General features: G+C 42.6%; 1 protein-coding gene across 1 annotated transcript in view; it reads right to left on the minus strand.

The window, feature by feature from the left end:
- Positions 1-1861: 1861 nt before the first annotated feature.
- The window catches only part of psmc4 (proteasome 26S subunit, ATPase 4), a 37803-nt gene continuing 26828 nt past the window's right edge, over positions 1862-12836 (minus strand). Inside the window, exons 9-11 of the mRNA XM_072266149.1 lie at positions 4590-4758; positions 3097-3152; positions 1862-2123 (exon numbers count right to left, since the gene is read on the minus strand). Coding sequence (XP_072122250.1) covers positions 2010-2123; positions 3097-3152; positions 4590-4758 — 339 coding nt within the window. The 3' untranslated portion in view covers positions 1862-2009. The remainder of the gene's footprint in view (positions 2124-3096; positions 3153-4589; positions 4759-12836) is intronic.

The raw sequence follows: 12836 nt of genomic DNA on the forward strand, positions 1-12836 counted from the left end.
GGTTCTGCATCACGGAGGTTCTGCCGCACCTCCCCGTTGGTCCTGCTGGTAACACCTGCCATGGGTGGCTAAGTCGGCTCGAAAGAACTCTGGAACTGAATGGTGGTGGCCCCACCTAAGATCTCTCGCTAACTAAAGCTGCTGAAGTGGGCACACACCCATGTTGGTGACAACATCTCGGCTGGGTTGATCCTCAATAGCGTTGCTGAGCAGAGAGCTCTTGAAAATGGCTACACAGGTAGATAAGGTGGTTAAAAGGCTTATGGAATGCTTGTGTTTTATTGGTCAAGATACTGAGTTCAAAAGTCAAGAGGTTATGTTGCAACTCTAGTTAGGCCACATCTGGAGTATTGCATACAGTTCTGGGCACCTTTAAGATGTTGAGCCTTTGGAGAGGGTGCAGAAGAGGTTTACCAGGATCAGAGGGTATGTGCTATCACAAGAGGCTGGATGAACTTGGGTTGTTTTCTCTGGAGTGCCAGAGTCTGAGAGGAGATCTGATGGAGGTTTAGAAGATTATGAGAGGCATAGATACAATGGACAGATAGAGTATCTGTTTCCCAGGCTTGAAATGTCTAATACCAGAGGGCATGCATTGATGACAAGAGGAGGTAGGTTCAAGGGAGAATGTGAGGAGTAAATTTTTACTCAGTCGTGGATGCCTGAAATTCGTTGTCTGGTGCAGTGGTAGAGGCAAATACATGAGAGGTTTTTAAGAGACGCCTAGATAGACACAGATGTAAGGAAAATGGAGGGACATGAACATGGCACAGGAGGAACTAGTGTTTAGGTGTTTTTAATTTGTTTTTTCAGCACAACATTGTGGGCTGAACAACCTGTTCCTATGCTGTACTAATCTATGTCACTGGCTGTCACACATAAAGGTGATGTACATACGTGTGTGTGAGTGAGCGAGTAAATATATAAATTCAGGTTATTCAGCCCTCTACCACTAGACCACAAGTGCACCTCACCCAGTCCAATCCAGGACATGAAAGTGGAGGAGGACACTAAGTTCCAGACCCCACACCCCTCCCCATCTCCACAACACACTCTGCCCTTCACCTGCCCCCCACTCCCCAGATGCTACACTATTCCCTGTCTTGTTACACTCATCCACACCCAATGACTGAGGGGCAGTCAGGACGGAGCGCAGAGCCGCAGAAGGGAGCAGGGGAAACAACAGTCTCCGATGGATGTCTTGCTCCCTGCCTCCCACAGTGAAACTGCTCTCGTCTTCATCCAGCAGCCTAGGATCTTCCTGTGACAGCTGCGTTCCCCCACACATTCCCCCCCCACCCCTCCACCAATGCCACACTCCTTCCTTTCCTCCATCCCATCTCCTGTGTAAGCTCTGGGTTGAAGGCATGCAACACAGGAAGGGGGACAAGAGGGAGCAACCTCCACCTCCTGTGTGCTCTGTCCAGGAGCCTGTGAGAGGCCTGTCGATGTGGCAGCCTCTCTGCCTTGTGCTCCCGAAGGAGTCTGTATGCGGCCTGTCACCGTTGCATGGGGGTGATTGGTTGAATCTTGTGGGTGTGTGCGTGTGGGGGGGATGTGTGTGTGTGTGTGTGTGTGTGTCTGTGTCTGTGTGTGTGGGGGGGGTGGAGAGAAATGAAACAGCAACAGCATAAATTGCTGGGCACTACTTGAAGGGCCCGTGACATCACCCTCCCCAGACTCAGGGAGCTGCTGAGCCCCTGGGTGCTGACTGTCTGTCCCACCCTCCTCCTGCATCACCAACTCCCCATAACCCACCAATCCCACGTGCCTTTTAATTATTCTGGAGAGTGGAATGTGGGAGGGAGGCAGAGCAGGAGGTCTCCCCAACAGCAGTAGGTACAACAACCCAAGGCGGAACTCTCTCAGAAAAACACATCAAGTAGACTTTATTCAATCTCAATCCAACCAAACAACAAAACATTCCATGAAAGGGAGGGGGTGGGCTTGTCCCAGGGACGTCCCGGGAGAAGGTAGGTGGTGGGGGCAGGGTCCCACCCCGCCCCTCTTCACTTGTAGAACTCGTGTTCCTGCTCGTCTTTCTTAATAACGGTCTTGTACGCCTTCTCGAAGTCCTTGGCCAGCACAATGTATCGGTTCTCTCGCACGGCCAACATCCCTGCCTGAGGTGGAAGAGAGGGGAGCGAAGAGTGCATCACACTGAGCTGAGGGAGGCTCTCAACCACCTCCATGAAGGTGGCGACTTGACCGTGCCCACCCTCTCCACACCACCCACCCCTCTTCCCCCTCCCTCTCTGGCAGGTGCAGGGCAAACAAGAGGTAGGGGATGGGCAGACGGTTTCAAGGGGGTGGGGGGGGGGGTCTCTTCCTCCCATTTCCCCTGTATTACCGAATCCCTCTGAGCTAAACCCCTCTTCAATATTTATCCTCAGCTCTGAACTCCTCCAGTCTGTCTACCCTTGTACTGTTTCCCAACACCATGCAGTCTCCTCCCCGTACCAGCATCAGAGCTCTTCATTCCCCACCCTACCGGCAGGGTTAACAGCCGTGCCAGAGCAGCCGGGGCCCACAATCTCCATCCCTGAAGGATACAGAATTAGGGAATATAGGCATCCTTTTCAGTTTCACTAACCGTGCTCTCCAGGGTCCACTATTTTTCTCCTTGATCTGAATGAAGGAATTGATGTCTTTGAGGCCAAATTTGCATATAAAAGGTGAAGAAAAGGAAATGCTGAGGAAGCAGGGAGTCTGCAGAAGGATTTGGACAAATTAGGAGAATAGGCAAAGTAGTAGCAGGTGGAATACAGTGTAAGGAAGAATATAGTGATACACTTTGGTAGAAGGAATAAAGGCATAGACAGTTTTCTAAACAGAGAACAATGTGAAAAAATTAGGGGTGCAAAGAGACTTGAGAGTCCTCTTGAAGGATTCTCTAAAGGTTAACTTGCAGGTTGAGTCGATGGCAGGAAGGCAAACACAATGATAGCATTTGTTTTGAGGACTAGGATATAAAGCAAGGATTTAAGCTAAAGATTTATAAGGCATTAGTCAGACCGCACTCGGAGTATTGTGAGCAGTTTTGGGCCCTGCACCCCCTCAACACCAGCAGGACTTAACGGAGCTAACCATGCTTACCTCTTGGCAGATGGAGTTAATGTCAGCACCAGAGATCTTGTCCGGGCGCGCGATGTCTGTGGAATCCTGTCAAGGCTGGAACGCCACGAAGCCTGAGCCAGAGATGGCTTGTGAACAATATGGGGGAGGGTTGGAACATGCTGCTCCCGTGGTTTATGACAGGGAGGTGGTCATGCCCCTGACAAACCGGACTATCTATCACTCAGGAAACGGAACAGGGGAAGGAATTGCAACAGGAGAGAGGGGGAAGAGGCAACTCTGCAAAGGTTTCACCTGCTCTCCCTGCTCTGGAAAATTCCTATCTGATTCATTCCTGATACCTTCCCCAACCCCACCCCTCTTTGAACACAGAACGGTCCCAAATGGGAATGTGTTGCCCTGTGAGGGTCGTGAGTTTAGAGTTGGGAAGTCACATCACAGCTTGGGGCCAGGGAAGTGTTGTGGAACCATGAGACCCAGGGTTACAGATACACAGTCCCCTCAAAGTGGAGTCACAAGTGCTAAAGAAGACATTTGTCACACTGGCCTTCATTAGTTGGAGCACTGAGTACAGGAAATGGGATGTCATGTTGCAGCTGTACAAGAACCGAACTTGGAGTATTGTAGGAAGGGTATCATTAAGCTGGAAAGGGTGCACGAAAGATTCATGAGGGTGTTACCAGGACTGGGGCAAAGATAAGGTCACAGACTCTTTCCCAGGTTAGGGGACTCTAAAACTAGAGGACACTGTTAAAAGTGAGAGGTGTAGGATTAAAAGGGGCAAATTTTACCACACAGAGGGTGGTATGTATATGGAATGAGCTGCCAGAGGAAGTGATAGAGGTAGATGCAATTATAAGGAGACAAGAGATTGTAGGTGCTGGAATCTGGAGCAACACACAAAAGGCACTGGGGGACCTCAGCAGGTCAGGCAGCATCTTTGGAGAGAAGTGGACAGGTGAGGTTTCAGGCCTCTTTGAATGAAAGCCTGTTCATTTCCCCTCACAGACGTGGCAGCATAGCGGCATAGCAGTTAGTATAACGCTCTACAGTGGCAGCTGTAAGATCGGGATTCGATTGCTGCCGCTGTAAGGAGATCGAATGCTTTTCCTGTGACAGTGTATGTTTCCTCCATGTGCTCCAGTTTCCTCCCAACATTCCAAAGATGTACGGGTTAGGGTTAGTAAGTTGTGGGCACGCTGGAAGCATAGCGACACTTGCGGGCACGTGTGTTGGTCACTGACGCAAATGACATTTCATTGCATGTGACATACAAAGCTCATCTTAATCTTCTTTTGCCTAACCCACTGAGTTCCTGCTGCCCTTTGTGTGTGGTACTTCAAAATACTTGGACAGGAACATGGACATGAAAAGTTTGTAGGGATACGGGTCAGTCATTGGGAATCTGGGTTGGTGTGCACGGATGTGTAATCCTACAACTCGCTGGGATAGCGATGCCTCCCTCCCCCCTCCCCACCCCCAGCTCCTTCCCCATTCTCCCTGTTGAAGGATACAGTCCTCCAAATCCACCTCCTCCGACAAGTTCATCTTGCTGGTGATGGTGGTGAAGATCAACCTCTTCTGCCTCCGGTCGGGCAAGGGGAACTCGATCTTACGGTCCAGGCGTCCCGGGCGGAGGAGGGCGGGGTCGAGAGTGTCTGCGCGGTTCGTCGCCATGATGACCTGCGGGGTGAGAAGCAGGGAGGTTGACTGGCTAGCAGTTATTATTGTCATTCGTACCAAAGTCCAGTGAAAAGTTTTTGTTTTGTATGCCGTCAAATCACGTCGGTGTATCGAGGTAGCACAGGGTAAGGCGGTAACAGAAACACAAGGTGTTCTACAGATGCTAGAAATTTTAAGCAATACACACAACACACCGGGGAACTCAAAGTCAGGCAGAGTCTTCAGGCCCTTCATCAGGACAGTCAGCTGAAGGGTCTCGAACTGAAATGTTGTCTGTTTATTTCCCTCCAAACAATAACAAAATACAGAATAGAGTGTTACAGTTCAGAGAGTGCAATGTAGGTAGACAATAAGTACAAGATCATACCAAAAGCTGATCACAAGAGTCAAGGGTACATCTTAATGTACCAGGGGACTGTTCAATAGTCTTACAGCAGCGGGGTAGAAGCTGTCTTTGAGCCTGGTGCTACATGCTTTCTGCACGTACATGGAAGGAGGTAATCACAAAGAAGGCGAGTCAGTGTCTTTACTTTCTCAAATGGTTAAGTCGGTTTGGCTGGTCACCAATCACTAACAAACTTCTACAGATGGCCTGTTGAAAGTGTCCTGACTGGTCTGGTACAGCAATTAGAAAAATAAAGGGCTATAGGTAACCCTAGGTAGTTCTAAGGTAAGGACATGTTCGGCACAGCTTTGTGGGCCGAAGGGCCTGTATTGTGCTGTAGGTTTTCTATGTTTCTAATTCAAATGCGCAGAACCATACAATGCTGCAGAAATTAGTGGACTCAGCCCGATACATCACAAACACATCCTTCCCTACCATTAGTATCTGCAGGTGGTGCTGTCTCTGGAAGGCAATGCCCATCGTCAGAGACCCCCACCATCCGGGCCATGCCATCTTCTCACACATCTCAGCAGGAAAGAAGTATAGAAGCCTGAAGTCCCACACCACCGGGTTCAGGAACAGCTCTTCCCTTCAACTATTCCGTTCCTGAACCAACCAGCACAACCATAATCACTTCCTCAGTAGAGCAACACTGTGACCACTTAGCATTACAATAGACTTTGTTTCATTCTAATTGTTCTTTCTTGTAAAAAAGTGTACAATTTATGTTTAACATTTGTTTCCATGTGAATGTTGCGCATCTGATGCTCTCTACCTGTGAAGCTACTGCAAGTAAGTTTCTTCATTGCACCTGGACATACATAGACTTGTGCACCTGACAATTTTGACTTTGTCATTTGTGCGTAGATCAGAGGGTGCTCTGTGATTTACGAAGGGGCTGTGACTGTACTGGAAAACAGATCCAAGTCAAGTCAAGTCACTTTTTATTGTCATTTCAACTATAACTGCTGGTACAGAACATAGCAAAAATGAGACAACGTTTTCCAGGACCATGTTGCTATGTGAAACAGAACAAAAACTACACTGAACTACGTAAGAAAGAACACAAAAACTACACTAGACTACAGACCTATCCAGGACTGCATAAAGTGCACAAAACAGTGCAGGCACCATAAACAAGACAGTGGGCACAGTAAAGGGCAGTAGGTTGGTGTCAAGCCAGGCTCTGGGTATTGAGCAGTCTAATAGCTTGGGGGAAGAAACCGTTACATAGTCTGGTCGTGAGAGCCCGAATGCTTCAGTGCCTTTTTCCAGATGGCAGGAGGGAGAACAGTTTATATGAGGGGTCCGTGGGGTCCTTCATAATGCTGTTTGCTTTGTGGATGCAGCGTGTGATGTAAATGTCTGTGATGGCGGGAAGAGAGACCCCGATGATCTTCTCAGCTGACCTCACTATCCGTTGCAGGGTCTTGCAATCCAAGTTGGTACAATTTCCGAACCAGGCCATGACACAGCTGCTCAGGATGCTCTTTCAGCCTTTCAGCCCACAATATTGTGCCAACCCTTTAACCTACTCCATGATTAACCTAACCCTTCACCCATGTGCCTATCTAAGAGTCTCTTAAATGCCCCTCACGTATCTGCCTCTACCACCAGCCCTGGCAGCGCATTCTACGTACCTAGCACTTGTGAAAATTGTGTACAATTTGTGTTTAGTATGTTTTCCTTGTGAATGTTGGGTCTCTGATGCTCTGTGCCTGCAATGCTGCTGCAGGTAAGTTTTACATTGCATCTGTGCATACACGAACTTGTGTATTTGACAATAAACTTGACTTTTACTCTAATGCCTGTGACACATGTTTAAGTTTGTGACAAAAGGAGAGAATGCAGCCGAATTAGTCATGGGTGAGGCCACTCCAGTTAAACAAGAAAGAGTACAGGTAAAATTTATGAAGATATTGCCATAGAACTGGAAGGCCTGAGTTACTGGGAGAGGTTGACAAGGCTGGGTCTTTACACCTTGGAACACAGAGAATGAGAGAAATGTGACAAGTTAACCTCCTCTTTCTTCTATCCCCCAGGCTAGGGGAGCCCAAAACACTAGCAGACATCGTCTTAGGGTGAGGTGGGAAAGATTTCAAAGGGACCAGAGGGACAACTTCACACAGAACGAGCCATCAGAGGAAGTGTCTGAGGCAGGTACAAGAAGCAGTTGGACGGACTCTCCAGGAGGCACTCATGGCGTGAGGTTCATTCTGGCTTCGCTCCATTCCCTTTACTTCTTTTACCTGTAACCACCCTTATTTACTTTATCTATACCTACACTAAAGGGTTTATACTACAGATATATCTTTGAACTTCAATTTTAACTTACTGAAAATGCTGACCAGAGGACGAGAAGTTAAAAATAGGAAAGATTCTGGTGGGAACGGGAAAAAAGATGGTGATCCTAAAGCATCTAAGCACATTCCATTAACTTTGAAACAATGTCGAAACTTCTAGAGGATACAGTTAACCAAAGATTTGCTGTGTTTGAAGAAGTTTTGAAGACGACTCAAGATGATGTTAAATCACTTAGACGTGAAATCGATCAACAACAAATTAGAATTTCAGAAATGGATGAAGCCCATTGGAAGAGAGATCGAAAATTTGAAACTGTGGAGAAAAATCTAGCTTCGACATTTCAGCAGTTGGAAAGTTTCAAATCAAGGATTATCGATCTTGAAAACCGATCTCGGCAACAGAATCTGCGAATAATCGGGCTTCCCGAAGATGTTGAGATGGGCAATCCCACTAAATATTTCTCTAAATTTTTAATGTATGTGTTTGGTCCAGAAGTTTTGGAGACACCCGTCCCCCCAACCATTGCTTGATAGTGTGCATCGTACCTTACGCCCCAAACCTTCCAAAGATTTTAAACCGAGATCTATTATTATTCGGTTCCACTATGCTCACATTAAGGATCAAGTGATACGAGCTGCTCGGCGGAAAGGTATGATTGAATTTCAAAGTTTCAGGGTTTGCATCGTTCAAGATTTCAGCCCGAAGTTTTGAGGGAACAGATGGCTTTTAAACCGCAGATGTCAGAATTTAATCGTAAGTGCTTCAAATTAGCATTGCTGTACTCAGCGCGTCTGAGAATTGTTCTGGCCGATAAATTTCATCGTCTGTTTAAGACCCCGGATGAAGCTCAAAGTTTTCTCGACAACCTGCCTTCCTCTGCTAAGGACTAATTAACGCAATGTTTTCTTTTTTTTTTCTTTTTTTCTAACTTGCTTTTCGTTTTTTTTGGAGAAAAAAAAGCTATATTTAGCTTACACATTTAGACTTTTATATTTTGAGGGTTCTTGCCTTGGTTTTCTAGTGCCTTTTGTTAGGGATTTTGCATTTTTCACCTTTAATCTTTTTGCTTTTGAGAGTAATTAAGTAGTAGATTCAGTCTTTGATTTTCCTTTTCTTTGAAACTTTATTGGAGAAGTATTACATCTTAAGATGGCGGATTGCTCTCTTCTTCCCCTGAGAATTTTTTTTTTTTTGCTGCGTCATTGTTGATCATTTATATATGAAAAACTAATAATATGAATCGGCGCTTGGTCTTTCTTTTTTCACATATGAGTAAGAAGAAACTATTTTATGTTTGTAATTCTTGTAATCTTTTCATTACACTTATAGTAATTGCTTTTTTACTTTTTCAACCACGGGTGGTATTTTTTAAGAAAAACATATTTCTTTTGGGTTGCCTTCTGGAGAGATGGGGTTAGATTTAGCACTGGCCACTTTTTGGCTTTTTTCCAGGTTTTTGTGTGGGGGGGGGGAAAAGGGTGATATTTTTGTTCTTATTTTTAATTTAGATTTTTTTCCGTAAATGGGCTGACTTGAAACTAGCAAAATGTCCAAAATGTCGTAACTTCCAGTTCCTCTTTGAACCTTTTTTACTCTTCCAGGGTCATGAGTTTGTATTCTGCTTAACCCTTTATATTCGATTTCAGTACTATGGATAAGATTACTAATTTGGTCTCCTGGAATATAAATGGTTTAAACCACCCAATTAAACGGACGAAAATTTTTTAAGTATTCCAAAGGATGAATGCTCATATTATTTTCGTACAAGAAAATCATGTGCGGAAAGAGGATAATCAGCAATTTTTTTTAGGTTTTGGAAGGATCAACAGTACCAATTGAATTCACAGACCAAAGTGAAAGGCGTTTCTATTTTTATAGATCCTTCAATTTCATTTGTGCATTTTGAGACTATTTCAGATCCGAATGATAGATTTTTGCTAATTACTGGTTTGTTATTTAACAAAAAAGTTGTTATGGTTAATGTTTAGGCTCCAAATATTGATTGTCCTGAATTTTTTTAAACATCTCTTTACATCCCTTCCTAACTTAAACAATTATACGTTGATTATGGGTGGAGATTTTAACTGTTGTTTAAATCCTTTGATGGATAGATCTATGTCTAATCAGGCACTTCCAAACAAATCGGCTACTCTTATTAACTCTTTTATAGTTGACTCTGGAACTTCAGAAATTTGGAGATTCTTACATACCAATGATAGTGTTTTCATTCTTTTCACATGTATATCATCATTATTCTAGAATTGATTACTTTCTTATTGACTCTCAATTAATTCCACTTGTTGTTGAATGCAAATATGATTCCATTGTTGTTTCCAATCATGCGCCATTGAAACTATCTATTAAGTCAATGGATACATCTTCTAGTACTAGACAATGGCGATTTAATACCACTTTGCTTCAGAACTCGGACTTTGTTAATTTTATTGAGGAACCGATTGATTTTGTTTTCAGAACAAATTTTACGGAGGAAATTTCCAGCGGAGTACTATGGGATACTTTTAAAGCATATATTTGTGGACAAATTATTTCATATTCTGCTGGATTGAAAAAGCAAACTAATAATGAAATACTTAAGCTGGTTGACAAGATTAAAGAAATTAATAAGAAATATTCTATTGCTCCTAATCAGGAGCTTTATAAACAGAGAGTCAAACTTCAAATGGAACATCGTCTATTACTATCATCTTTGACTGAAAATCAATTAAACCTAGGAGTCAATTCTATATACATGGTGATAAAACTGGGAAACTACTGGCTAATCAACTGAAATCGACTTCAGTTAAACGCCAGATTGTTAAGATTCGTAAAAAAGATGGTACTCTGACGGTTGATCATGACGAGATAAATAAATCCTTTCAAGAATTTTATACTTCTTTATACCAATCAGAATTTCCTGATGATTCCACTATAATGCACGAATTTTTAAAGAAATTGAATATTCCAAAAATGCCACCCAATGAACGTTTAAAATCAGATGTACCTATTACGGTAGAATAAAGAATGCTATTTGCTCGATGAATTCAGGTAAAGCACCTGGTCCAGACGGTTATACAGTAGAATTCTTTAAATCCTTTTCTACTAGACTTTCTCGTTGGTTATGTAGAATCTTTAAGGATGCAGTATCTATAGGTAAATTACCACAATCTTTTTATCGAGCTTCTATTTCCCTAGTTCTTAAAAAAGATAAGGATCCTACTTACAGGCCTATATCTTTGCTGAATGTGGATTCTAAGATTTTTTCTAAAATATTGGCAACGAGACTGGAGAATGTATTGCCTCAAATTAATTCTGTTGATCAGACTGGATTTATTAAAAATTGTTACTCCTCCTTTAATATTAGGAGATTAATAAATATTGTTTATACTTCTTCACGTAGAACTCCAGAATGCGTCAGCTCGTTGGATGCTGAGAAAGCTTTTGATAAGAGTTGAATGGACGTATCTGTTTAATACGCTTGAGAAATTCAATTTTAGTCCAATATTTATATCTTGGATTAAATTGATATACCTTACTCCTTTGGCTTCGGTATTTACCAATAATCAAAGATCTCCCTTTTTTCAATTATTCCGTGGTACTAGGCAGGGTTGCCCTCTTAGTCCATTATTATTCGATATTGCCCTGGAACCATTAGTTATTGCTATTCGTGACTCTAATATATTTGGTATTACCCGTGGGAATGAGATACATAAATTATCACTATATGCAGATGATTTGCTATTGACAGTACCATGGGAAGATGGTGTCGAAGAAGCTTATGAGAGGAAAAAGACCAAGTACTCTGAACTAGCAACTGAAGCTGCCCAGAATGGCTGGAAGACCAAGATTTTCCCTGTAGAAGTGGGATGCAGGGGATTCGTTGCTACATCTGCAATCAGTCTATTGAAGAAGATGGGGGTGAGGGGTCACTCCCTCCAACAAGCAATCAAGTCCTTGTCAAATACAGCAGAAGAAAGCAACAATTGGATTTGGATTAAAAGGAAAGACAACAACTGGACTGCAAGATGAAGACAGGAGGGTATGGAACTGAGGGGGTGTATCTGGGACGCCAGGTAGCACCGTTGCGCCCTCTGGAGACGTTGTGGGCTTATCAACGAAACGTCAAAGAAGGAGGGTGCCCACCTGGTGACCACGATGACGTACCTACCCTCCCTCCTTGTTACCATTCCAAACCCACTGCCAACATCGAGAGTGCCAACTTACCATAGGGATTGATACATCAAGTCCTAGTAGAGCTTACTACTATTCCATCCATTCCAGCAGTATTATCTTTGCTTGCTCAGTTTAGTAGTTTTTCTAGTTATAAGTTGAATCTCAGCAAGAGTGAACTATTTCCATTAAATATGCAGGCTCCCATTTATAGATGTTCACGTTTTAGATTGATTACTATTTTACTTATTTGGGTGTTAAAATTGCTAACAGGCATAAGGACTTACTCAAATTCAATTCTTTTTTACCGTTAATTAGTCAGGTTAAACAATTGCTTACTAAATGGTCCCCATTGTCTCCATCACTGATTGGCTGAATCAATGCTATTAAAATGATTATTCTACCTAAATTTTTATATCTATTTCAAGTGGTACCAATTTTTATTCCTAAATCTTTTTTTGATACTACTGATTCTAAAATTTCCTCTTATATATGGCAGAATAAAAATCCTAGGTTAAGTAAAAAAATATCTACAGAAGTCCAAGAAAGATGGTGGTTTAGCATTGCCGAATTTAAGATTCTATTATTGGGCAATTAATATTCAATATTTAGTATTTTGGACACAAGACTGGGATATAATTTCAAGTCCACAATGGGTAAACCTCGGAAGTTACTCTGTACAAGGGTTTTCATTAGTTTTTATTTTAGGATTTTCACTGCCCTTTGTGTTTTTTAAATTGAATAAACAAATGGTTAATCCAGTAATTAAACACACATTACGAATATGGTTCCAATTTCGTAAATTTTTTGGTTTGAACAGATTTTTATTATCAAGCTCTATTATATCTAATTTTTTTCCCCAACCCTCTGTTATGGATCAAGCCTTTTTGATATGGAAAATGAAGGGTATGACATATTTCTGTGACTTATTTTTGAATAACTGTTTCATGTCTTTTGAACAGTTGTCTAATAAATATAACTTGCACAGATCCCATTTTTTTAAGATATTTACAAATAAGAAACTTTTTAAATACCATGCTGCCTATATTTCTGATTTCATACCCAACTGACATCACGGAAAAAATTTTAGGCCTAAATCCTTATCAGAAGGAATTAATAACAACTATTTATGAAATAATTATGAAAATACGGCCAGGTATATCTGATAAAATTAAAAATGAATGGGAAAGGGAACTTCAACTTCACCTACCTATAGAGAAAT

This window comes from Mobula birostris, chromosome 8 (assembly GCF_030028105.1).
Source record: "Mobula birostris isolate sMobBir1 chromosome 8, sMobBir1.hap1, whole genome shotgun sequence".
NCBI classification, from domain to species: domain Eukaryota; kingdom Metazoa; phylum Chordata; class Chondrichthyes; order Myliobatiformes; family Myliobatidae; genus Mobula; species Mobula birostris.